Source organism: Lepidochelys kempii, chromosome 16 (assembly GCF_965140265.1).
Source record: "Lepidochelys kempii isolate rLepKem1 chromosome 16, rLepKem1.hap2, whole genome shotgun sequence".
NCBI classification, from domain to species: Eukaryota; Metazoa; Chordata; order Testudines; family Cheloniidae; genus Lepidochelys; species Lepidochelys kempii.
In genome coordinates this window covers 13,176,719-13,203,615 of record NC_133271.1, presented here as the reverse complement: position 1 = coordinate 13,203,615, position 26,897 = coordinate 13,176,719, and the positions used below count along the sequence as shown (strand labels likewise).

General features: G+C 48.4%; 1 protein-coding gene across 3 annotated transcripts in view; it reads left to right on the top strand.

Moving 5' to 3' along the window:
- Nucleotides 1-26,897, top strand: part of ASTN2 (astrotactin 2) — a 602,974-nt gene that overhangs the window by 315,398 nt on the left and 260,679 nt on the right. For all 3 annotated transcript variants that reach the window (XM_073314892.1, XM_073314893.1, XM_073314894.1), the window contains one exon: nt 8,386-8,536. In XM_073314892.1, coding sequence (XP_073170993.1) covers nt 8,386-8,536 — 151 coding nt within the window. The remainder of the gene's footprint in view (nt 1-8,385; nt 8,537-26,897) is intronic.

Genomic DNA, 26,897 nt, shown 5'->3' with positions numbered 1-26,897 from the left:
TGTTCTTGACCGTCATCCTCTGATGTGGTTAACCCTAGCTTATCGCCCTGACAAAAGCTGGAATTTCCTGTGCTCTGAATCAAGTATTCTGTGTTTTATCATCTGGCCACTGGTGTCTGGAAATGCACAACCTTTTAAAAAAGATGGTTCCACCCATGAAATCGAACGTACTGAATCTGGGAATAATTATACGCCATGAGAGCCGCAGTGAACTGGGAACTGAGACATGCAAATCACAAGGCTCTTACTGAATGTGGTTTATCATCTATATTAGATCTAATGTGCCTCTTCTTAAATCTCCCCTAGCAAAGGTTGCCTAGGAGACCAGGCATGTGTCAGTGTATAGCTAGGGCATCTTACTTGCACCTCACTTGTTCAGCGTTGAAGAGGGGATCATGATTCTTTGCTAAGGCAAAGGGGGGAAAGAATAGTTGCTTACCTTTATATGGCATCGCTGATTTGGCCCTACTCCTTGCATATGGCATCTCTGAGCTCTCTCCCCTTCTGTGTGGTTGTTACTTTACCATGAAAGAGGCCACTGGCCTGATGGGAATTCTTTATGCAGAGCATCATAGGATCACTCCCAGATAACTAAACACATGTCAGTTTCACCCCTAGATTCTGGGATCCCCAAGGATGAATTTGATGTTTCCTACAGACTCGGGGCGCTTTTTTTTTCTATTTTAATTAAGTTTCTGGTTGCCAGGATAAGCTTCTAAATGCAGCCGATGTAGCGCTGGATTTATTGAATCTCTAGTATATTACTGCAAACTTGTAGGGAACCTGTCACACTTTGAATCATGGTTTATATATATATATAAATTTTGTCATATTGGGGCTTATAAGGTCTACTATCATAAGACATGGCAGTACTAAGGAAAATTCATATGAACTAGCTGCCGACTTGCATTGAAGTTAATCGTCCAAAGTCAATGGGGCTACACTGATTTCCCCCAGCTTAGGATCTGGCCTGTATGGCTGATCTTTTTAAAACCACCTGTGATATTTGGATGCCTACTAAAATCAGTGGGAATTGGGTTGGCAGCACTCCCCTCGGCAGCTTTGACAATATCGGATATATATGGGAGAGGGGGGTGATACGTAAACATTAAGAAATTCCACAGTTAAGGTTGCCTGTGCCACTGTAATTCGGCCCACTGGCATCTGCGTAATCAGGCGTCTGCGGTGTCATAGAATCATAGAAAGTTAGGGTTGGAAGGGAACTCAGGAGATCATCTAGTCCAACCCCCTGCTTGAAACACGACCAATCCCCAATTTTTGCCTAAATGGCCCCCTCAAGGATTGAACTCACAACCCTGGGTTCAGCAGGCCAATGCTCAAACCACTGAGCTATCCCTCCCCCAAGGGTCTTTCATTACATGAGCATATTCTATTTTTGAAAGTGAAAGGTGATGGGCTGGTGCAGTAAGGCCCTGACCCCAGGTGCTCATGTGGAGATACCATGGAGGGGTCTGCTTTTTGGAAGGTAGATGTGCTGTGCATTCTGAAAATCAGGCTCTTTTAAGTCGTCTCAAATGGACACCCAAAAATGGAGGCATATCAAACCACTAGGTGCTTGGCCCTAATCACTGCAGGATTGTCACCTGCCACACCTCATCTTTGTGCATACCTGCCATCGCCACCAGTGAGAGCTCCTCTACGCACTGCACTATGGAGTCCTGGAGCTATACCCCAGATCACAGACCACTGTCACCAGTGGAATTCTGCCTCCTGCCCACAGTGGTTGCCACTTCCCTGCCCCAGTGGCTAAAACAAGTGAGCTGTAGCTCACGAAAGCTTATGCTCAAATAAATTGGTTAGTCTCTAAGGTGCCACAAGTCCTCCTTTTCTTTTTGCGAATACAGACTAACACGGCTGTTACTCTGAAAGTTGTAGGAATGGCATTGCCGGCATTCACGGACTGTGCACAGGACACAGCAGCCCTCCTCCCCAGCTGGGACAGAGCTCCATGTCAGCTGTGTGCATTAAGCTGGTGTGAACACAGTTGCCCCAGGGCATGGTTCATCCCTGCTGCTCATTGATAGCCAATTCAACCACTGCCCTGGGTCAGTCTGGTTAATTTCCACCTCTAACCCATAGCCTGGCTGCTTCCTGTCATTCCGTGGATCTGCCAGTTCCCTGCTGGGGAATCCACGGAGCAGCTCATTAGAAGGCAAACCACAGCAGCGGATAAAGGTCATGTCCCATGGAGCTTTCCCTGTTGGGATGAGGGGACAGCAAAAAGCTGCCTTGTATCCAGAAAGGGAACAGTGGAAGGCAACTCCTCTCAGTGTGTGTGGGAGTAACATAGGGCTGGACAGCACAGGGCACCCTCCCTGGGAATGCCCAGGGCTGGTAAAGGGGGTGGGGGGATGGACAGTGGAGAGCATCCTCTCTGGGTCTGGCCAGGGTGGGGAGCACCCTGTCTGAGTATGGCTGGGGTGGGGAGTGGCAGGGGGTTGGGCAGTGGGGAGCCCTCTCTGTGGGTATAGTCGGTATTGGTGGGCTAAAGAGAAGACAGCTCTGTGTTTGGAGCCAAAGATGTCCCGCTCTCTGCTTGGGCCTTTCCTTTGTTGTCTAGTGTATGGGGATGGGGGTGTGCAGTTCCCTACACAGAAGGGGGGGATGCTGAAGTTCACAGAACATGCAGCGACCCCATTTCCACTCAGCGTTCACTGTCTCTGGGACTCGTGAGCAGCAAGGCTGTAGCTTGATGCCCCTCTCCAGTGCTGTGAGTAGATCACAGGGCAGCCGATGCCAGGGATGTATCAGGGTCTCACTAGTGGTTAGGTCCGTGGGTTGGGGACAGAGCAGGTATAGAGGAGAGGGCAGCTGAGGGGAATCATCCCCAGCAGCCCCTCCCAGGGTCAGCCCAGAAGACAGGGTTGTTGTGAAGCTCAGGAGACTGGCGTGATGCAGTGTGGGATGAGTGCTTTGGGGCCTTTTAGAATTGCTTGACACTGATATTTCATGAATAAGTAACCCTCAGCAGTATTTGTCACTGATGCTGTTTTATTAATGATGGGGCAAGGGAGGAGGATGCGGAGCAGTGGGGAAGGAGAAGAGAAGAGTATTTACAAATGAGTAGTCAAAGCAAGTGCAGGCTGTGGGAGATGACACGCAGCACTCTGACTGACTCAAGAACCATTGTGAAGCCTGGACAAAAACGAGTGTCTCTGGGTATCATGCAAAGAATGTATTGCCATAAAACTAGTCAGAGAGCCTTGTTTTACAGGGGCTCGCAGCAGGGTTAGCAGCGAGGCAGGCATATTTCATTTAAACGTATGCCTTTTGTGGTAGGGAGAGGTCTCAGGAAACAGAAATTTGCTCACAAACTCTGAAATGTTCTTCGCATTGGGATCCAAAATTTGCTCTGTGTATCAGATATTTCTGACCCACACAGCACGCAGAATTCTCAGCATAGGTGTAGCATTCTGGGAGCTGGGATACGGTACGGGCATGGTGTTGCAGTGGATGGTTAGGGCCCAAGCAGAAATTGACATACATGAGAGATTGCATAAACTAGGGTTATTTTGCCTGGGCCAGAGAGGAGTCAGAGGGCACTTCCTTGAAGTTTCTGAGATACAGAACGACAGAGTTCAAACTGAGGAGCCCCTCTTTAGTATCCTTTCCTGTTATGAGAGATCATGGTGTCACTCAGTGAATTTAACAGCAAAGGTATAACAAAGAAGAGAAACATTTTTCAAGGCAACCTATGGAACTCACTGCTGCAGAGAGTCAGAATCAAACATCAAGGATAATCTAGTCCCATGCTGCTGATCTGAGGTAAAGAGGGATTATTTCCCCTAATGTACAGTTATACACAGTTGGCTAGACTCCCCGGCCCCCCCATCTCCCTTCCACTGTCCTCTGAACCAGGGGTGTTGTCGCTCATCAGAAGCAGGAGGTGAGACATGATGGCCTGGTGGTCTGATCTGATGTGGCAACCCCAGATTTTCACATGGCCGGCAGTGGAATGTAGCCACCGCAGCAGTCACGGGAGAGAAGCCAGCAGTGATGTGGTTAACCAGGGGACAAACACAGAGCTATACGGGAACAGATGTGTTTTGTTCCCTTGGGAGCACAGAACCCTAAGTGCTGGAAGCAGACAGGCACAAGGATCAGTGCATATGCTTGGGCAGCCGGACAGCATGGTGGTATGAAGTGCAGCAGTCAGAGATTCAGTTTGCAGTGGCTGCATGAGCTCTCCTGGATGACAAACCCAGCCCCTCTTGGTCAAGGTGACTAGGTGGTCTGGATTTCAGGTGTTCAGGCAGAAATAAATGCACCTCTGGCTTCAGGGGGTGCTACAGTGTCTGTCTTTGGGAAGGAGAAAAGGTTCTTGCTGAAACCTTCCTGATTTAGAAGATGCATTTCCTCTCCAGCTGCTCAGAGAGGGACTGTTCCCTCCCCTCTCTGCCCATGCTGCTAAACATTCCAGATCAGACACAGCTCTTGCTCTCCATCTTGACTTGAGCATTAGCATCTCTCCATGAGTGACACTGACCTTAAAGGGCATGTGTTAACAATGGGACATGTCAGAATCTGTTATCTGTATTTATTTCCAGTGTAAATCCAAGCATCTGGCTCAGACTGACAGGGTGAAATGAGTTCTGGGCGAGATGTCAGTTCTACAGAAACCAGCCGTAGGCCGGGAGGGGGAGAACAGGCTTTTGATCTAAACCTCAGTCAGACAGGAGACGTCTTGCTGAATTGCCCATGAAGCCAACCGGTTGGATTTGTCTTTTAGTTAATACCCTTTGGTGCATTACCACTGACGATTAACGTTCACGATGGTCCTAGACGGAAGAGCATAGTTGGTGGGGATCAGTAAAATGTTGATGAAGAGGTTGAGTGGTACAGCATGTCAAAGCACTAGCCTCTCTGGCATGCTTAGCGTTTAGATAGTGGCTTTTCACCTGCTGCTCTCCACGGTGGGTGAGCACGGCTAGCCACCACCCTCCCTTTATGATTGACTGGGGCTCAGAGAGTTTAATTGACTTCCCAAGGTCACTGAGCGAGTCCAGTTAGAGCCAGGAATACAATTAAAGATTCCGAGTCTTGGGCCCCATCTAATGACTCACAGAAGAAATGGGGTTGGCGATGTCAGTCAAGGTCCTAGTCAAGGGCTTTTCCAGCTCACAATACGCACTCTGCAGTCTCTGTTAGGGAAACGCCTCGGAACAGACTCCCAGGTCAGTGCAGAGATGCACGAGCAGAGATGCGTGGACGTGTGTGATTGCTCGGGGTGGGGAGGGCTGGGCAGTGGGGCTCGACCAGATTAGGCATTTGGTGATAAAGGCTGCAGGTGCATTGACACAACTGTGAAGAAGTCTGGACTTACAATAGCAGGGGGTGCTGTGGGTCAGCAATGAGGTACATTTGCAGAACCATTGGAGCAACCAAGGACTGGGATAAGGGTGGGGCATTAGGGCAGAAAGAAGGTGAATTGGCAAAGGTTTTGCGGAGCCCCGATCTGGAACAGTAGGAGGTGCTGTTGAGAGGGGCTAAGGAAACATTGGAAGATCTGGGTGGGGGTCCTAGGACTGGAATAGCAGGGGGCTGCAGGTCTGGATTGAAGGGCATTGGCAAGGTGGGGTAGGGGTCCTAGGACTGGAATAAAGTGGGGCTGCAGGTCTGGACTGAGGGGCATTGACAAGGTGGGGTGGGGGTCCTAGGATGGGAATAGCAGGCGGCTGCAGGTTTGAATTGAAGGGCATTGGCAGGGTAGGGTGGGGGTCCTAGGACGGGAATAGCAAGGGGCTGCAGGTTTGAATTGAGGGGCATTGACAGGGCAGGGTGGGGGTCCTAGGACGGGAATAGCAGGGGGCTGCAGTTTGAATTGAGGGGCATTGGCAGGGCAGCGTGGGGGTCCTAGGACAGGAATAGCAGGGGGCTGCAGGTTTGAATTGAAGGGCAGTAGCAGGGCAGGGTGGGGGTCCTAGGATGGGAATAGCAGGGGCTGCAGGTTTGAATTGAGGGGCATTGGCAGGGCAGGGTGGGGGTCCTAGGACGGGAATAGCAGGGGGCTGCAGGTTTGAATTGAGGGGCATTGGCAGGGCAGGGTGGAGGTCTTAGGACGGAAATAGCAGGGGGCTGCAGGTCTGGACTGATGGGCAGAGGCAGAGCTCTCTGTGTAGAAAATCACCCGCTGCCTATGACCCCGTCTGCCCCTGTCTTGTTGTGTGAGCTGGTTAATTAAATATTGCGGCACTGAAATCCACCCCAACATTACAAAGAAAAGCTGAGTGTGTCCTTGTCTGTGGAGTGCAGTCTGGCTCCGGAGAGCTGAGCAGCCCCTCTCAGATGCAGCAAAAGCAAAGTTTGCTCCCAGCTCCCTCGGAGCTCGCCGCCCATCCTTTCCTCTGAGTGACATTTCCTCCTGTCAGGCCTTGGTGTTGTAGCAATGTTCCACCAACGTAGCAAACGTTTATGAGGAATCGATGCGTCAGGAGCCAAACAGCTCCTCTGTCTGGAGAAGGTGCTGTCACCCCGCTCGTCTCAGAGGTGACATTTAAATGCTTCCCTCCATCTCTCTCCCTCCCGCCCCTGCTTCCGAGGAGGTTAATATTTTAATACACGTAATGGCTCATTCAGGCTCATCAGCTGCTGCCCCTGTTTTGTCAGCGATGATCCATTACACCAGGCATAATTTCAGAGAGCGCCGTTCCCCTCCCCTCTCTCCTAATCGCTGCCAGCAGAAATCACTGGCCGTACAAGAGGCACAAAAGCCTCTTTCATTCGGTGTTTCTAGATTTAATTAAAAGAGAGAATTGATCCCCCCTCTCCAACTCCTAGCTTGCACTCCGTCCTCATTGCTCTGGTTCGAGTGCAACACAATAGAAGGGCCATCCCAGCTTTGCACACCTGTTCTGCCTCGAGTCATTGGAGCTGCAGTGATTTACACCAGCTGAGGATCTGACCCTGGAATCCCAGCCGCACTATAGCTGTGAGACATCTCCTCCTCTTTCTCTCCCTACACCCAGACACACACTTGAGAGGAGTTGTAAAGCCTAGTGAGGACAGAGCACCAATGGTTAAAACAGTTAAAACACTACAGTGTAGACACTCAGGGCTTGTCTATGCTTAAAATGGTGTAGCAGTAGGGCTTTAGTGAAGATGTTACCTACACTGATGGGAGGGCTTCTCTCATTGGTATAGATAGTCAACCTCCCCATGGGGTGGTAGCTAGACTCTCCCATCGACCACGTGCTGTCCTCACCAAGTATTAGGTTAGTTTAACTGCGTCACTCAGAGATGTAGATTTTTCACACCCCTGAGCGATGTAGTTATACTGACCTGGTTTCCTAGTGTAGACCTGGCTTCACTACAGCAATGGGAGGGGTTCTCCCCCAGAGGCAGTAGCTATGTCAGCAGAAAAATTCTTCGTCGACCCAGCACTGTCTACACCGGGGGAAAGGCCAGCATAGCCTTGTCTCATAGGGGTGTGACTTTTCATAACTCTGAGGGACATAGCTTCGCTGATGCAGTGCCCAGTATAGACCAGCCCTAATACAAAGAGACCCAAGAGGTGTATGAAACATGGGCAGGAAATAACAGAGGGAGTGACTCTGTGACCTAGGGTAAGTTACTTCACCTCCCTGTGCCTCAGTGTCCCGTCAGTAAAACAGCATGATCATATCTATTTCCCCAAGATGTTATGGGGATGAGTTAATATTTGGAGAGCGCTTTGAAGAAGATAAACATTCTATAAGTGCTTAGTGCTCTCAACAAAGATCCCAACCCCTTTTGACAGGAATCGAATGTGAAGAACACATTCACCCCTGAATTCTTTGCTACCTGCAAAATGGACTGTGCATGTGGCTCTAAGAGGTGAGATTTTCAAAAATGCCTTAGTGACCATTGAAAGTCAGTGGAACTTGTGCTCCTAAGTCACTTAGGCCCAGATTTTCAAAAGTGTTTAAGCACCTAAAGATAAAGACAGGTGCCTAGTGAGGATTTCAAAAGCATTTTAGGCATCCAGGTATTTCTGAAAATACAACTAGGTGCTTATCTGAATATTTAGAGGCCTAAATACCTTTGAAAATCTGTCCTTCCTGCACATTTGAAATCCCACCCTTTTGTCTTCCCCCTAAAATGGATTACTGAACACTGCAAGCCACACAACCAGTCACTGTAGCATTGGAAGCAGAATTCCTGTATGATGGGTAGGAATTATGCCCATAGGGTGGAATTCACCCCTGTACAGAGGACCATAACTAGGCCAATGAAATATTTTAGCTTCAATGACAAAGCATATTTCACATAAATATTTCATGTAAAACGTTCCATCCAGTTACCCCCCTTTTACCCTTTGGCGACCCATAGACAAGCTGTCTCGAGTCTGCTCGGTCGCCAGTTCTAACAGTGCCTTTTCTCTCCAAGGGAAGAAGCGATGCTGTCCACCTACTTCGAAACCATCAATGACCTGCTCTCTTCCTTTGGGCCGGTCCGAGACTGCTCACGCAACAACGGTGGCTGCACCCGTAACTTCAAGTGTGTGTCGGACCGCAAAGTGGACTCCACAGGCTGTGTGGTATGTATGCCACCGGGTGACTAGCACTGTAGAGAGATGGCGTGTTGTCACGGCTGCCCTGGGTAGGAGTTACTAGTTCTTTGTCCATGGATTTGGGTAAGGGAATCTCTGTTGCCTTTTTGGGCAGTGGGACTGTGTGTCTGTCTATCTCTCTTTCCTTTTCTCTCCCTCTCCTCCTTGTCCCACCTTTGTCTTCTCTCTCTCTCTCTTGCCTTGCTCTGTGGGAGCAGACTGCTCTGGCCTTAGCTGGAGAGATGCCCCGAGGGTCCTGTGGAATGTTAACAGGGCAAGTAGAATGGTCTGAGCTGTGGGGAGGGGTGGGGGCTCCTGGGGAATGCCGCAGGTGCGAATTCTGCCTCAGTAATGAGCAACCTGTTCTCCAGCCCAACGGAGCCCCCAGAGGTCCAGCGGGAGCTCAAAGGCACACGGAGCAATGCAGAGTCGATTGTCACGTACTTGCCAAAGTGTTGTGGACTAGAAATGGACTTTGCTGTCTCCTCTGTTGCCCACATGCTTCCCAACTTTCTGGGAGCTCCTCCCTCATGCACTGTGCCCCTCCCAAAGCCCTGTGCCACCTCTTTGGCCCCAGTGGGTAGCCGCTTCTTCAGGGTTGTTTCCCTTCGGAGGAGAAACTCCTGATAGAGGGAGGTGTTTCTTTGGTGCAATCCTGTCTGTTTTCCAAGAACGCACAAAAGTCCTGTTTCCCCAAACACAGTAGGAACAAATAACAGGCAGTTTCCTGGCTCAGAAATCCAAGTCTGCCTCTTCAGCAAGTTCTGCGCCGAAAAGTAGCTCCATCTCTCAGCCTCCTCCAAGGGTCACGCTCGCCCCGGCATCTCTCTCTTTCTGCTTCTCACGCACGCACATTCACAGCTTGCCAAACAATACCCTTGTCCCTGTATTTGCAGCCAATCCCCTGGAAATCCCACGGACCACACTGCTTAACTCTGCCCAGGTTTTGCCAGGCTGCCCAGTGCCTTGGGCAGTAGCTTCTTCTTCTTTCCAGCTTTCATTACATGAAGAGGCATAAGCTTGAAAGAAGGGTGCTTAGCGCAACTATTGACTTTATCCAGGTCTGTGATTGATGGCAGCCATTAACACCTTCCAGCATCACAGTCATCTCCAAGGGAATTTTGTTGCTGTAGGTTGATTTTTAATATGAATAAAGGAACACCACTGCAGGGGATGGGGAGGTTTCCTTGTGCAACAGAGTCACTTGGCAACCTTGGAGAATCCGTCCTCTTCTTTCTGTAAAAAGAGCCTGGAAAAAACAAGCTGATTAAAGTGGGATCCTTGTCCTGGTGCTCACTGTTGAGCTCTTGCATCATTACACACTTTACACAAACACACACTCACTGACAGTCTCTGTCACTGGCACACAGGGCCAATCTGGAACTCATCTCACACACACACACACCAGATTGCCAGTGACAATGACACTCCTCTATGTGTATACACACTCTCTGTCACCTCAGCACATGTGTACACACACACACTGTCACCTCCCTACACACACACACACACATGCTGGTTTTCATGCACGCACGTCTTTCTCATAGTCACACTCAGCCTCTCTCTCATGCACACGTGCACAGCCATAGATGCTTCTCCCAGCCCCTCCACCACCCCTTCTCCAAACCCGCCCTATTCCCTGCAGGAGCGTTCTCTGGCCCCCTCCTCAGCTCTGCAGAAGCAGGAATGAAGTGTCTCTTTCTTTATTGAAGATGTTTATACACGGGAGCCAAGTAAGGTCAGCCTGGAGTGGTGCCGTCTCCGGGTGGCTCTTAACATTACCCCCCTGTCAGGGTTCCTTCCCCACTCTGAACTCTAGGGGACAGATGTGGGGACCCGAATGAAAGACCCCCTAAGCTTATTCTTACCAGCTTAGGTTAAAAACTTCCCCAAGGTACAGACTTTGCCTTGTCCTTGAACCCTATGCTGCCACCACCAAGCTTTTTAAACAAAGAACAGGGAAAGAGACCACTTGGAGATGTCTTCCCCCAAAATAACCCCCCAAGCCCTACACACCCCCTTTCCTGGGGAGGCTTGAGAATAATATCCTAACCAGTTGGTTACAAAATCATCAAAGACCCAAACCCCTGGATCTTGGAACAATGGAAAAATCAGACAGGTTCTTAAAAGAAGGATTTTATTTAAAAAAAAAAAAAGGAAAAAATCATCTCTGTAAAATCAGGATGGAAAATACTTTACAGGGTATTCAGATTCAAAACACAGAGGATCCCCCCTCTGGGCAAAACCTTAAAGTTACAGAAAACAGGAATAAACCTCCCTCTTAACACAGGGAAAATTCACATAAAACAAAAGATAAACTAATCCGCCTTGCCTGGCTTACCTATACTGGTTGCAATATTTGAGACTTGGATTAGGATGGGTTGGAGAAGATGGATTTCTGTCTGGCCTCTCTCAGTCCTAAGAGAGAACAACCACATAAACAAAGAGCACAAAACAAAAGCCTTCCCCCACCCCAAAATTTGAAAGTATCTTGTCCCCTTATTGGTCCTTTGGGTCAGGTGCCAGCCAGGTTAGCTGAGCTTAACCCTTTGCAGGTCACAGGATGTTGCCTCTGGCCAGGAGGGATTTTATAGCACTGTGTACAGAAAGGTGGTTACCCTTCCCTTTATATTTATGACACCCCCCATCCCCGAATGCTTGTTAAGCACATTTAGCTTGGCCGCCTAATAGCACTGGTGCGTTACAGGCAACACTTTACAATGTGGGTCCTTACACAGTTGGTTTTCCTTCCTCTTGTCTGTCTGTCTGTCTCTCTCTCTCTTTTGCCATTTCACCCTGAAAAGTAACGTGCCTCCCAGATATTGTCAGAAACAATCCTGGCTCCGATTGCCGTGCGCCACAGAGAAGCACCACCAAGATGCCGCCTTTTAAAAGATAGAAATTGTCAATAAATTACAGGCCTGGCTCTCCCTGCATGTGCCCATGAAGCGGTGGAAATTGAAATCCATGTCACTCAGGGAAAATGGGGCTTCTTTCCTTTCCTTGACCCTGCTCCTATGCCTAAATGTAGGCTATAATTAATGGGAACGAAACACAGGGGGGTCGGGGATGGGATGGAGAATCAGCGTGAGCAGTCACCTTGGAGTGCAATCCTGGTCCCTGATAGCTACGGGGGAGAGACAGAGCAGCCTCCATGTGGGTGTAAGTTGCTGCTAGGTGGGAGTGGGGAGCTGGAAGGGGCGGGGTGCTTGCTGTTTTTAGGCTGCCCAGGGCCGCCCCTCCACACACACTCCGGGTTGCTTCCTTTGTTTTTTGCTACCAGTGTGCGGCCCTGGTGTGGGAAAAACGGGGCTAGCCTTGGACTGGTGAGTCGCCAGGATCCATGCCACTTCCAGGCAGAAAGTGGAGTTCTTTCTGCTCCCCTCGCCAGTCTCATGAGGAAAAGCTGGTGCTGCAATGGGAGGTGCTCGAGGCATAACGCTTTAATCTCCTCACCCTCTCTTTCGTTCCTCTCTCTTTTCATCTCTTCCTCTCTCCCTCCCACTTGCAGAAATAGAACACCAATTTATGCGGTGTTGCAAAGGGAGGGAGGACTCCATGCTATGCCAGGGCGTGGCACTGATCCTCCTTTGTCCAGACAACTTTCCTACTTAGCAAGGGAGGTGGCCGTGGTTCTGGGGCAAGCGCAGACTTTCTAGGTCTGGACTGTCTCATGCTGCTCCACTCGGGGCGCTGGAGCAATGTGTGTAGTGGGGGTGCTGAGAGCCATTGAACCCAACTGTAACCCCTGCATATGATGGAAACCGCACCAAGCCTGCTGCAGCACCCCTGCACCCTTAGTCCCAGAACCTATGGCTTCCCGCATGGAGCCCAGCTGTAGCCCAGTGGAAGCCCTGCTGAGCTAGTTGCATGGGGAATGCAGGGCTGGTCTTGGCCTGATGTGATTTCAGTCAAGTTGTTAGAGTTCCCCCTTTGGGAGACATTTCAGAGCTGATTCTCAAATGGTCACTCCCTCGACCTTTTTGGGAATTGTCTGTCTTCTTCTCTGTTTAAATATCAATGGGAGACTGATGTGGGATTCCGCAGGAGAAGCAAAACTGGGTCAATGAGCAGGCAAATTGGTATCAGCTGACGAATGATCTGGAAAGCTAAGCTCTGTTGTCAGAAATGCTGAGGGACAGAGCATCCGTGACTGTTGGCGGGTGGTTGACACTGTGATCAGCGATATGTGCCTCCCCGGAGAATTCTGGTGAAAGCAGAGCTGTGAGATTTCTCCCTGGCAAAGGGCTTGGGCTGCAGTACTCTTGCCAAGGATGTTACTAGGAGAGATTTCAGGACTGGAGTGCAGAGTTGGAGATCGGCTGACAAAGCCCACAGAATTTCAACTTCATAGTAAGGGGAGGCTGGTGAGAATCCCGCGGCTGAGCAGATAGAGATATGCCTCTAATAATCCCCTCTCTGGTTTCTCTTTCACTGAGCTTTCCCCTCTGTGAGAGGTTATAAAAGGAATGTGATGTATCTTAACCCCAGAAATGATCTCTTTCTGCCATACCAACCCCTGTGCAGCTGAGAGCACAAAGATTTATGGAGACAGTGAAGGCCAGTCACTCAGACATGTAGGGAGGGGGCCAGATGGGTCATCATTCACAACTTGCTGTTGATTGTGGAAGAGGAGAGGATGTTCTTGTGGTTAAGGCACTGAGCTGGGACTCAGGAGAGCTGGGTTTAATCCAGCCCTTGAGCTCCCGCTGGGGAGCGGGGTTTCGGGCTTACCCTGCTCTGGTGCTCCAGACAGGAAGCAGCGGCATGTTCCCGCTTTGGCTCCTATGTGTCAGGGCAGCCAGGGGGCTCTGCTCTGCGCGCTGCCCCCTCAGCTCCCATTGGCCAAGAACTGCAGCCAGTGGGAACTGCAGTGGCGGCACCTGTGGATGGGGCAGCTTGCAGCAGAGCTGCCTGGCCGCACACCTGTGTCGGAGCTGGAGGAGGGACATGCTGCTGCTTCTGGGAGCTGCTTGAGGTAAACGCTGCCCAAAGCTTGCACCCCTGAGCCAAAGCGCCGCCCGGAGCTTGCACCCCTGAGCCACCCCTCCGCACCCCAACCTCCTGTCCCAGCTCTGATCCCCTCTGCTGCTCTCCAACCCCCTCATCCCATGAAGCACCCTACTGCACCCCAAACCCCTCATCCCCAGCCCCAGCACAAAGCCTGCACCCCCAGCTGGAGCCCTCACCCCCTCCCGCATCCCAACCCCAATTCCATGAGCATTCATGGCCCAATGAACAATTTCAATACCCAGATGTTGCCCTTGGGCCAAAAAGTTTGCCCACCCCTGTTTTAGACAGAGAGGGAATTGGTCCTAGTCTCCTGGTAGACATACAGGCCTTTGCTCAGCCTGTCTTGAGCTACCCCTTCTATTTTCATATCAAAATGATGCAATATTCCTGAGGTGCTGGAAGGCAGTGTTGCAAAATAGTTTGATTTAAGAATGTAGTTGTTGCATTAGGGATATAGGCTGTGCAATACAGGATCAGATCAGTGGTCCATCACATCCGGTCTCTTCCTTCCAGCACAAGCTAAAGATGAAGTTCCAGTGGAAGGTGGTGGGGGCCTGTAGATATGAATAGAGCTGGTTGAAACATGGAATTTCCATTTCACTGGGAATACCTGACATTTCATAATTTCCCAAATCAGAACCAGATGTTGAAATTTCAAGTTTTACCATGAAATGGAAATTGTGAAATAATTTTGTTTCCAAAACTGTGAAATAACCTTGTTGAAACATTTTGTTTTGACTCTATCATTTCACATTTTTACGTTGTCATACCATAAAAGTCTAAATGACAAAGTGGAAACAAAACATTTTGATAATTTCCTTTCAAAATTTTGTTGAAATTGATACATTCCTGAGAAAACTTTCAATTTTGCCAAATCACCATCTTCCAGTGGAAACCTGTTCCATCAGAAAATATTCTAGCAGCTCTCCTTCCTCCAGCACGAGCTAAAGATGATGATTCAGAGAAAGGTGGGTTGGGTTTGTAATTATAATGGAAGAAACTTGGATTTTCAGTTCCTTGGAAATTCTGGCATTTCAAACTTGTCTTTCATCTTGAATCAGAGCGAAATATCAACATTTCAAAATTTATCACAAAACAAAAATTCTGAAACATTTTGTTTCAGAAACATCAAAGTAATCTCCTTGAGGTATTTCAGTTTGGTAAGGACAAAACGTTTCATTCTGACGTTATCGTTTTGACTTTTAGTTGGTATCATTATATTGCAACATACGAGTTGAAACCATAAAGTGGAAACAAAATGTTTCTGTCAAAATTTTTGATGAAATGGGACATTTCCACAAAAATGTTTTGATTTCTTTGATTCAGCATTTTTGGACAGAAAACAGTTTAGTCAGCAAATTTTCTACTAGTTCTAGTTATTATGCACCTAGCCAGTTATGCAGAGATGTACATGCGGGCAGTGAAGGATTCCTTCCTGACCCCTATAGTGTTCAGCTAATACCCTGAAACGTGATTATTTAATTGTATTGTGGGAGCACTTAGGAACCCCAGTCATAGACCAGAACCCCATTGTGCTAGGTGCTGTACAAACACAGAACAAAAACACGCTCCCTGCCCCAAACAATTTACAATCTCTGATTCCTCTTATTTTCCTTATTAGCTACCAGTGTTAGAAATATTGAGAAATGTGGCCAAGTAGGAGCTAAAACCAAGCCTAAATTTACAGTAGCTACGGCAAGCATGTGTCAGAGCTCCCAGATGTTGCTGAAAGTATTTCAGAACAGTAATGAAATGGAAAGAAGCAACTGCTAATCTGAGGTGTCTCACGGGTGATGGGTGGCCATTCCCCAGGGGGTTTGAACCAAGGGACTGTCATCACAGGGATGAATAGCAGCTGAAGACCGGGCAGAGGTTGGCACATCACAGTGCAGCAGATGGGCCTGGCTCAGTCCCTGATGCACATAGAAGTGTGACGAAGAAAAGGGATTGTGTGGCATGGACCTCACTGCCAGTTCAGGAAAGGGCTTGTTAAATTAAAGAGTAAATACAAATAAATAGCTGGTAAAAGCTGAAGTATGGGAAGTTTCCAGCCTGCTCTGAACAGAGTGCACACATGCTTTATGAATCCAAGCGTAGCCCCTTTCTGGGCTCTGCCTTGACTGATAACTTTAACAGCAAAGCAGACGTTTTCTGCTCAGCTCTCCCAAGGGTTTTCTTTGCCAGGGTCACTTTGTCCCAGAGCCACCTCTGTCTGCTCCTGAAGGAGGCTGCAATCCTGCACACATTCAGACTGCAGCTCTTTGGATCCACTGGCTCAGTACGATTCAGCAGACTTACGGTGCATCTTGGTGCAAGGTTCGAACACCTGCTCTCAGGGTGACTTAGCAGACGAACACCGTATCCCCAGGCAGGTTCTTAGAGCCAGCCAATCTCTCCCATGCTGGCTGTAAGCAAACACAACCCAGTGCATTACAGCTGTCACTCTAACATCTAGACCGACCATTTTCTGGTCTCCAGAAGGAAATCTGAGCCGGAATTCACAATTACCTAATTTCTTTTGTTGGGGGAACTCAGAGTGTGTTACACACATGTTCATTAAGCCTCAGATAATGTCTGAAACAGGAAAATATTTTTATCTCCAGTTCAAAGATGGGGAAATTGAGACACGTGTAGTGCGGAGTGGGGTAGTGATTTGCCCAAGATCACATTGGACGAGTCTGATCCTTAGAGGTGCTCAGCAACCACAGTTCCCACTGAATTCCATCCTGAGATGTCATGGACTTTCCCAAGCCCCTTTTGGTAGCTTCAACATATACATACATTAGCGACCCAATAGTCTGCCAATATTGGGGGCCCAATCCTGCAGCTTTCACTCATGAGCCGTTCAGTGAAACCAGGGGGGCAGGATCCATTCAATGGATCTGTCAGTGTTCAAACTCTTAGGATCATTCCTGAAGTCAGTGAGAGCCAGCCACAGTACCTACGAGCCCGGGCTCCTAGTCATCCGCTCTAACAGGTCCATAAACGATAGCATGAACATTTTAAAATTATATCTATATCTATATAAATATAGATAGATATATAAAAATAAATGTAAGCTAGGAGGGAATGTGTCATTCTGTTTAATTTCCAAATCCATTACTGATTTCCCTGTGTTTGTTGTCGCTTGGGAGTATTCTGGGAAAGGCAAGATATTGCAACGTGTGATTAGAAGCTCAAGAGACAGATGGATTTGATCATCTGAAACTAAAATAATGACTGATCATCTTGAAAAGGCGGGGGGCGGGGGGAGAAAAGTATGGAAAATAGTGGCTGTTATTTCAGAAAGCAGTTGCAACTTATTTTGCTCTGGCAAGAGGTGTTACCCTCCCGGAGTGTCCTGAGTATTAGTGTAAAAGCTGCAAGTGGGACTGCCACAGCCAGTGAAGGTGATGATAAGCTCTGCGGACATCATTACTCTGGAGAGGGAGAAACAATGATCTTCACTGAATAGAAGGGGAAGAGCAGGGGGATGGCAAAGAGAAAATGAGATTGTTTGCGCCCCTTACAGATGTGGCACACTCCATTTCTAATTTTCTTTGGTGTTGAGTATCTTCCTTTCCTAGCAACAAGAGCGCTGGAGACAGATGAGATCTGAGTGGCTGGGGAATGGAGGGAATAAAGACTGGAGTTCAGTCACAGGAAGCTAGAGAGGAACAGCTTTTGGTCCTAAAACGGGAGAGCTTTTGTGGGGAAAGGTCTTTCACGCTCATGCATGTATGGCTGAGAAGAGACGGGATTAGGGGAGAAGGTTTGGGGTGTCCTCCTCACTTGCAAATAGTGCCAGGGCAGAGCTGGGACACAAGTGGGTCCTTTCCTAGTGAGGGGATTCTACCCAAGCTGACCGGCATCCCAAATTCACCTGCATGAAAGCAGACCCTTTCATCCCACTGACATGGAAGTGAGGAAGGACGGTGTAGTGTTACTAGCCTACTACTTGAAAGGCCTGGGTTCAAGTCCCTGCTATGCTATGGACTTTCGGCAAGTCACTAAGCCTCTCCGTGCCTTGGTTCCTCATCTATATAAGGGGATAATAGCACTGCTCCGCCTCCCAAGCCGGTTTTTGAGGGGTAAATATGTTACACAGGGGGAGGTGCTCAGATACTATTCTAATGGGAGAAGTGCAAGTAGCTATGATAAACAGGCAGGAGCACCTCCAGCTCAGTGTTCTTGCGGGCCGGCTAGGTACTGAGGTTTGCAAGAAAACTGCTTTGCCTGCTCACAAGCCTGGACCAGGATGTCAGGAACTCAGCCAGAGTTTAGCGGTCTGTTACAGGAGTGGGTGGGTGCGGTTCTGTGGCCTGCAATGTGCAGGAGGTCAGACTAGATGATCATGATGCTCCCTTCTGACCTTAATGTCTATGAGGACATTGGTGGGCTGGGGGGAGGAGGGGTGATCTTCCCACCAACGGAGGAGGCTGGAAGAGAGCTTCTCATCATCGGGAAGGGCAGGCTCAGAGTGGCCACAGGTGGGTCCCTGGGCTCACCCTGTGGGGGATCATCATGGTGATGGACATGTTTCTACCATGGCACAAGCCCGTGTGGCGATGCAGCTTTTCTGGCCAAGGGAGTCCTGCCTTTGTGGTGGCTGGAAGATTGAACCTTTACTGCTGGCTAAGGAAACTGAGCTTGTTGTTTGGTGGCTACTTGGCTGAGGAGCTGGGTGTCGAGGTATTTTCCGGGCAGATGGAAGATACGTTTCAGTGTTAGACAGATATTAAAATGAGAGGGATGTTAAAACGATAAAACGAGGTCTGATTAATTCTGATGATTCTTGGACACTGTGCCTTTGCTCTCACGGATACGTGAATTATAGGCCTGCAGTTTTAAAGGGGCCTTAACCTGGCCTCTGATTCTGTGGCTGCAATCGATTGCAGCCACAAATGATGGCATATGGCTCTCCCACTGCATGATCTGCAGGCGCCATCAGCCAGCGAGATGTCTGAGTGCTGTGATTTGCAGCGACTGCGAACTGTGCTCACGTTTCATTGCAGAGGCAAATTTAGAGGCGGTTCAACATTTGGCCCTAAAATATCTTGAAATCGTTGTGGAAGTGCTCCTGAGAACTCTGTCACCCTGTGAAAATCAATAGCAGAGACGCGTACTGCTAGGAGCACTCAGGAAACCGGGCACCACAAGTACAATGGAAGGACTTTGGAAAGCAAAAATTCAGCCTCTCAGCAGCCATTTCCAGCCAAGTGTCTGAGGCCGACATTGCTCCTGCAGCAGGGCCGCACTGTACACAGAAGTGGCTGATGCTGTCTGTATGTTGCGGTGCCCCTCCCAAGGTGTGTTTTTTTCTGTGATCACTTTAGTCATGTAAGTTATAGTTGGGCGAGATTTTCTAAAGAGACTGGTTTCAGAGGAACAGCCGTGTTAGTCTGTATTCGCAAAAAGAAAAGGAGTACTTGTGGCACCTTAGAGACTAACCAATTTATTTGAGCATGAGCTTTCGTGAGCTACAGCTCACAGACTAGTTCTCGTGGGTTAGCTCCAGTTCTGGACTCCCCACTTGAGATTCTTTAAAGGGCCCTGATTTTAAAGCTGGGTGGATTTTTCTCTGCACATTGGTTTTTTTACACACACACACACAATTTTGGGGGGATCTGAAACTTTTTACCACGTTTAGATTGAATTCAGCAAATAGTTTTGCTTGGGAAAAACCATTTTGAAAAAGTCAAAATATGTGTTTTGATTTTAAAACTGGCCAGTTTAAAACATGCTCAAAAAGTTGAAAAATACCCAAAATCCAAATGAAATACTCAGGGGCGGGGTGCGAGGGGTGGAGAAGGGGAATAGTTTGGAATCAATTGAAACTTTTCCATTAACTGAAAATGAATTAGAAAAAAAATAATGTTGTGTCAATTTGGAACATTTTTGGTTGACTTTCAACATTTTTGTGTTTTCCAATTCGATATTTTTTTTTAAAAAATTGTGTCCCTTCAAATCTAATCAGTTTTTTTTAAAATTTGGTTTGGCCCCTGGAATCAAAAACTCCATTATTTGCTTAGCTCCAGTCCTGAGCACCCATTTTTTGAGGTGTCTCATGTTGGACACGCAAAATTTGGAGTCACTTATGAAAACCTTGGCCATTGGGTTGCTTTAATGACTTCACTGCTGCCCAAAGGTGCTTACACTGACAGCCTTGGAGACCGACACTCTCCCCTCCATCCCCCCTCCCCCGGTCTGTCTACGAGCACAGCCCTGGCTATAGCAACGCAGGCTCTTCTGAGCCAATAGGGGCACCATTTTGCACAAAGAGGTTCGTTCCATTTCAATGACTCATTGAGCCCAGGAACTCAACAGCGGTGCTACCTGTGGTGATGGATTTATAGCATGTGGATGTGTAGCCACTGAGAACTGGACTGAGACCAGCAACTCGCCTCCCATAAGGGGTCAGGAAGGATTTTTCTTCCCTGATGCACGATTGGCCAGACGTATTGTGGTGTTTGTTTTTTGTTGTTGTTTTATTTTTTCGCTTCTTCTGAAGCGTCAGGGATTGGCCACAGCTGTATATGGGACACTGGATGGGGCGGACCAGTCTTCTCAGGGGGTCTAAAGAATCCTCTTTCTAGATGCCTGGTTGGTGTGTCTTGCTCACATGCTCTGGGTCATACTGATTGCCGGATTTGGGATCTGAAAGGAATTTTCAGGGTAGATTGGCTGGGACTCTCCCCCACCCTTTCCGTGCAGCATGGGGTCTCGCCTGCTGAGACCATCTGACTCCATCTCACCTAATAAGTTCCCTGCCTTGGACATTGGTGCACCTTGGTCTCTCCCATTCTCTGTCTGTGGCACACAGTTTATTGCCCTGAGGACTGATATGTTTAGTCCCAAGCCTGTGGGGTTAATAGAGGGGTAATTGGGTGGAAATGAACGGCCAGTGATATACAGGAGGTCTGACTAAATGATCTAATGGTCCTTTCTGGCCTTAATATTGAACTCTGAAGACACTGGAAAGTCCTTCGAGGCAACAGCTGGTCACCCTCAACCTGAGCTGCACTGAAACTGGTGATCTAGACACTGGATCTTCCACTGCCAGTCTCCAGAACCATTCGTGCATCCTGGAATGCATGCCTTGTGTGGCTAATAATACAGATATCCTAGACATAAGCGTCTAAATAGACGTAGACACACAGACATACGATTGAGGCATTTGCATTGCATTTCAGAGCAGATCAGATGCATGTCAGTGCGTAGCTGAGATCTCAGTACAATGTTGTCGTGTGACGGAATGACAGGAACACCGAGGGTGGCTGCTTGTCTTGGGGCTGTGGGTGAGGGAATGAATGCCTCCAGGGATTAATTATAGTCTGTGCCGTTTCTCACCACCACTGAAGCTTGTCTCCAGTCCAACTCAGGTGGGCAGAGAAAGTTGTTACCATCTGGTAGCTCTTGGGTGGCTTGTGCGAAATGAAAGTTGGTGGCTTCAGTCCCGTTCCCAGCCCTCAACCCCCGTTGGTAATCTTGGCAAGGCGTGTGAGAGTCTGAGTTCACCCTATAGATGGAACTCCCCATACTCTCCTCTAGAGGTCAGGGTTGAGTCACATGGGCGGGGGGAAGATTGCCCTGCCGCCGTCTGTGTCGTGCCTGTTCTGTGAAATATTTTAGTCTTTCAGGCTGCGAATCTGGCACGTTTCACCAGCCCCAAATCAGGAAGCCAAAGATTAGTAAAGGAGGAATGGTGGGGTTGGATGAGCGAGGTGCATAGAGCAGCCGGTAGAATAATTGAAACTGCATTGTCTCGAACTTTCCTAGCCTTTGCATTTAACCTCCTCCAGGCCCCTTCCAGCAAAGCACTTAAGCACATGCTTAACTTTAGACCCACTAACATCAGTGCTTAGACTTATATGTCTAAAGTTAAACATGCGCTGGATCAGGACAGAGTGCTCAGCACCTTGCAGGATTGAGCCAACCTTTTGCATAGCCTCAGTCCAGCAAAGCACTTAGGCCCCAGTTCAGAAAGCAGTGTAAGCACATGGCTAAGTCCTTTCTTATTCAGGACAGCACTTCAGCGTGGGCTTACCTTTCAACAGATGTTTAAATCTCATTGATGTCAATTATTCAGAAGAGGGGTTACTCACATACTTATAGTCAGACATGTGCTTCGGTGACTTGATGGATCTGGGAGCCAATTCTTTGCTATCCCATGCACCACAAGCTAGGTGCAGGGCTTAAGAGCAATGTCAAATTCCCCAGAACTGTTTTGAAAAGAGTGGAGACCCCAGCTCACCTCCATGCTGCTGTTTGCTTCCACTACTGCCAGGCCATCCCTGGACACCCGCCATCCTCTGCACAGCACTGAAGCTTTGCTGGGAGAATCTGGGCCTTCATCTCATAAACATCTCCAACAAAAAGGCAGCTGATATTTAGAAAATACAGCAGAATAATAAAAACAGGCAATTTACTCTCTGCAGAACCACTTCATTAAATATTCTTTTTTTTAAACTTCATAATAAAAAAGGGAAGCCGAGCTGCAAAAACCCCGTCAGGCAATTTAGCTGGAGAGTCAGTTTCCTCTCATTCGTGTCAGTAATGAGGCATTTCTGATGTTTCCAGTGACCCTGGCACCCATCTCCTTTCTAAGGTGCTTTGCGAGTGTGGACGAAAAGCATGCCTTTGCTTATTGAAATAAATAGGGACCGGTCCATACACTCATTTCCCTGGGGAAACAGTCCTCTGTGGCTTTCAGCTGTCATTTCTTTAATCTCGTCTTCAAAGAGCTGCATCTCTTCTGCTTTGGATTTGATTATGCAGGTGAGTCTAGACAGAGTCTTCCTTCTCAGAGTCCTAGCTGGCCAGTGGATTGAGCTGGGACCCAGAGAAAGGACTTGGCAATTTGCACAGTGGTGAGTCACCTTAATGTTACCGAGGTGAATGGGCCTTGGTTCTGGACCTTGTTCTAGCCTTCAATTGATCAATGGTTGGCTGCTAATCTGCAAAAGGTGTTTATTGTTGTTGGTATCATGCTAGCGACATAGAATGTCAGTGAGGTTGGTTAGTGTGGTCTAGGGGTTAGAGCAGAGGCTGGGGAGGCAGGACTCTTGAATTTGATCCCCATCGTCTCGCTGTGTGCCCTTGGGCAACGTCATTTAAAAACAGCAATTCTACGCCGAAATGTACCGAAGTAAAAATAGCACCTTCTTATTCAGCATCTCTGCTCCCCATGCACACACAGAGTTCTTTCTGCTGACCGGAGTGACAAAAATAGACGAGCTTCTCCTCCTGCTATACCTGCAGAGCTAAGGCATCTGAGAGCGAGTGAGCTGGAATCTATTCCACTGTTCATCTTCCGCGGGTTGTTTACCGAGTTGCAATCAATGCCACCTGTGCAAACCTCTTGATGGCAGTGGGGTTGCATGGGAGTAGTTGGGGGTCTAATTTATCCAGCAGAATATTTATTACTAGTTACGTTGCTCCAGAAGGCAGGAATCTAACTTGACTCTTGGATCCCAAGTGGAGTTTTTAAGGCTGGAGATCAGAGGTGGGAGGGAACAAAACACATTTGTTTGTTCTATAACCTGAGCAGTTTGGAGTGACAATAAGCATGTGACATTTGCTGTCGCTTTTTAACCGTTCCATGCCTCAGTTTCCTGCTCTGTAGAAGGAGTCAGATAGTTGAACTACCTCCTGAGTTGAGGTTTAATTATGTAAATGTTGTTAAAAAGACCTTAGAGCATTGTTCATCCAAGGATCTAGAAATTTCAAGTATTCCTCTTATGGTTAGTGATTTCAAGGGTTCTGTTCCCATCTCTGCCACCGGCCTGCTGGGAGGCCTTGGGCAAGTCACACCCCATGCCTCAGTTTCCCTGTATGTAAAATGGTGGTGATGATACTGACCTCCTTTGTAAAGTACTTTAAGATCTTTGGCTGAAAAACACTATAGGAGCTAAGAAGGCATTAGGTGATTTTGTTGGACAGCTAGTGGATTGCAGAAGCTATTAGTCTACATGGAGAAAAGAGTCAGAGTAACTACTGATTTGTTCCAGGTGTTTAATGGCATTATCTGGCTAGCAGGATACAGAGTGCCATCCCCTGCCTACCTCCACCCTTCACGGCGTGGTCACAGCAGGGGAATTGGTGAGGGCTGTGTCGCCAAGGATTGCCCAGACAGAATTATTGGCCGAGTTAGCTATTGATTTTCTAATCATTTTCAGATGATGTCCTCCCTCATCCTGTGTTACTGCAGAGGAGATTGCAAATTGAACTGCAGCTGGATTGATGCTGGATTGATTAGAACGCACAGTAATTATTGGGTCTCTGCTGCTCAAGCCAGACAGATGAATGTTAGCAATAATGGATATGGTTCTTTATCAAAGCGCAGAAAATGCACACCAAGTACCATGCACATAAGTCCCCCTGGGTGCAGAGACCAGCCCTCCAGAGCAGCTTATCCTGTGCACAGAGGTGTCTAAATACAACCTGTGGACACATAATTTATGGTCCACAGCTGCTCTTCCCATAGAACTGCTGGGTAAGGACAGTTTTGGGGTAAGGGCAAATTCAATCAGCTGCAGTGTTTTTATTGGTGACAGGCAAGCAACAAAGTTCCATTCCTCTATCAAGGAAGATAAAGTACAGTTATGAGGGCATGATCCTGGGAGGTGCTAAGTGCCCTGTTGACTGCAGAGAAACACCCACCTACTTTCCCTGGAAATCCATGATACAATGACTAAATGCATTTGAGGTCATCAGGTTTAAGGCCAGAAGGGACCCCCCACTCACCCAGGTAGACCTCCTGTATACAACAGGCCACAACACACCACACAGCCACCCCCACACCAAGCCAGCCAACTAGAATTAAATCAAAGCATGACAGCCCTCAGGAGACTAAACTATTGCCTACCACAGGCAGAGAACAAGAGGTAAATATAAAAAGCTAATTTTAAAAATAAGACAGCAACAGAGATCCATGCGTATGCTGCCGTCTGGCACGTGGAAGGTTGCTACACTACGAGCCTGCCCTCTCCCTGAATAGAATATACCAACACATTCCCTGTATCGATTGCCAGCCTGACCCTTGTGATCTCGCTGGATGGAGATCAAGAGACCAAGCTTCTTGAGCACTGCCTGCCCGGAGACCATGCAAAGCTGAAATTACAGCACTTAGGCCCTGAGTAGGGGTCTCCATGAGGCATTCTGGAAACCCAGGTGCATTATCCTGGCCAGCTCCATGGTCCCCTCCCTGCTGGTCCCTGCTTGGTAGATTCGGGCCAGAGCCTCAGTTGCTATAAATTGGTGTGTCTCCCTTGAAGTCAGTGTATTTACACCTGCTGAAGATTTGACCCTCATGGTCCTTGAGCAATCTTGAGCCCAGAGACTAATGGTGTCCCGCCCCCTGTGTTAACCCACATTAACCCTTTGTGGCTTTTTGACCCTCTGTAAGTGGAGAGGTTTATGATTCTTCTATCCCCTCCAAGGTGGAGGAGTTGGTCCGTTAGCTCAAGCAACAGCGTCTCATGTGTTTAGATCCAGAGGAACCAGGTCCAGTCCCTGTGGACGAACCATCATAATACAAGGAAGGGGAGCTCCTTGCAGCTGCCTCTCCCTAACTTGCTGCATCCAATCAGGGTTCAGAACTGACGTTGCTCTCAGACCCCTCCTGCTGAGCTCTGAGGCTCCTAGACTTTGCAAGTGACTCCGAAACACTTTCAGGGACAGGTCTGGTGTACACTAAAGAGTTAGGTCAGCCCAGCTGCATTGCTCAGGGCTGTGAAAAATCCACACCCCTCAGCTACGTAGTTAAGCCGACCTAACCCCCAGTGTAGACAGCGCTAGGCTGGTGGAAGAATTCTTCCATCGGCCTAGCTACTGCCTCTTCAGGACGTGGATTACCTGGGCCTCTGGGAGAACCCTTCCCACTGCTGTGGGGAATGTCTGCACAGCAGCTGTGCTGCTGTAGCATTTCAAATGTAGATAAGCCCAAAGACTGAACATGCCCACATGCTAAGCAGTTTGCTACATAGGGAAAGGTTTAAATTGAAGTACAAAGTACAGCCAAGATTCCCATCCCCCCAGCCCTCAGGCTTGAATTTATTGTTGCCTCCATGTCTGTGTGTCTGTCTTTTAAACAGCCTGTTGCTAATTGCAAAGCTGACTGGCTCCCTTTGGCTGTTGCCCATCTCACTGTGTGCTCCGAGGAGGGCTTGTTATGCCTCTGACCCTGCCAGGGAACCCCCCAGTATTTGTGCAGTGTCAAGGAGATCTTCTTCCCCAGGGGTACTCTCTGCTGCAGTGCAACAGCTGGCTTGTGAGTTACTTCCCTGGAGATGGGGGCGTGGAGGTGAGGGAAGGGGACTCTCTTTTGCAAATTTCACGCTGGAGCAATTTGCGTTCAGTATTTAATGCACATTGCAATGCATAATTACAAACAGAAACAAAGCACGCTTCCTGATGATTGAAAATCAAGTTGGGGAAGTATTCCAAGGGGCAAACCTCTACCAGAACGTGGCTACGAACCACGGAGAACGCTCCGGGGTGAGTCTCCATCAGTCCAATCCACTCTGAGCTACCACAGGGTGCCAGCCTCTTCCGCCAGAGACAGAAAAGGGTGCTCCCATCTCTCCATGATACTGTCTTTCTTAAAGCCAACTTGCAGCTCCTGAATCAGGCCATGTCTATACTGCATGGTCTAAGCAGCATAGCTGCAGAGCTGTATCTGTATCAGCATTACCCTATACTCTAGATACAACACACAGTGACTGAAGGGGCTTTTCCATCCCTGTAGGAATGCCAGCTCCTCAAACCATCCTAGTTAGGCCAATGGAAGCATCACTCTTCCATCAACCTAGCTGTGTCTATACTGGGGGTTAGGTTGGTCTGGATTTTCATACCCAAAGCTCCAGAGTTATATTGACCTAAATTGTAAGTTTAGGCCAGGCCAAAGTCAACAGAATCTATGGGTGTGACCCTAAAGCAGGAGCCCCGCCAGTTCCCCTGGAAGTCAATGGAAGGATCCTCATTCACCTCAGCGGAAGCCCTGTTGTTATGGTCCGACCCCTTGGAACGAGAGGCATCTCTGTTTCAGCTACACAGGGTGCTGTCCATGCTCATCAGTGGCTGAAGAGCAAAGTCAGTGCAGAGATTGAAGCCAGGGCAGCAAGGAGAAACTTTGACCATTACTGAAGTCAATGAATCTTTTCCCCTTTTGTTTCTGCCTGTTTGCACAGCTCCTGTTGCTCTTCCATTGATCGGCGCACAGACTAGAAATGTGGCTTGTATCTATACAGCCACAATTATTCTGAGCCTTATTTGTCCAGAGTGTTTAGCAATAAAATGTAACACGCGCGAGAGGCATCTGTCCCCTCTTTATATCCATGCTGGGAGTATGAACTGA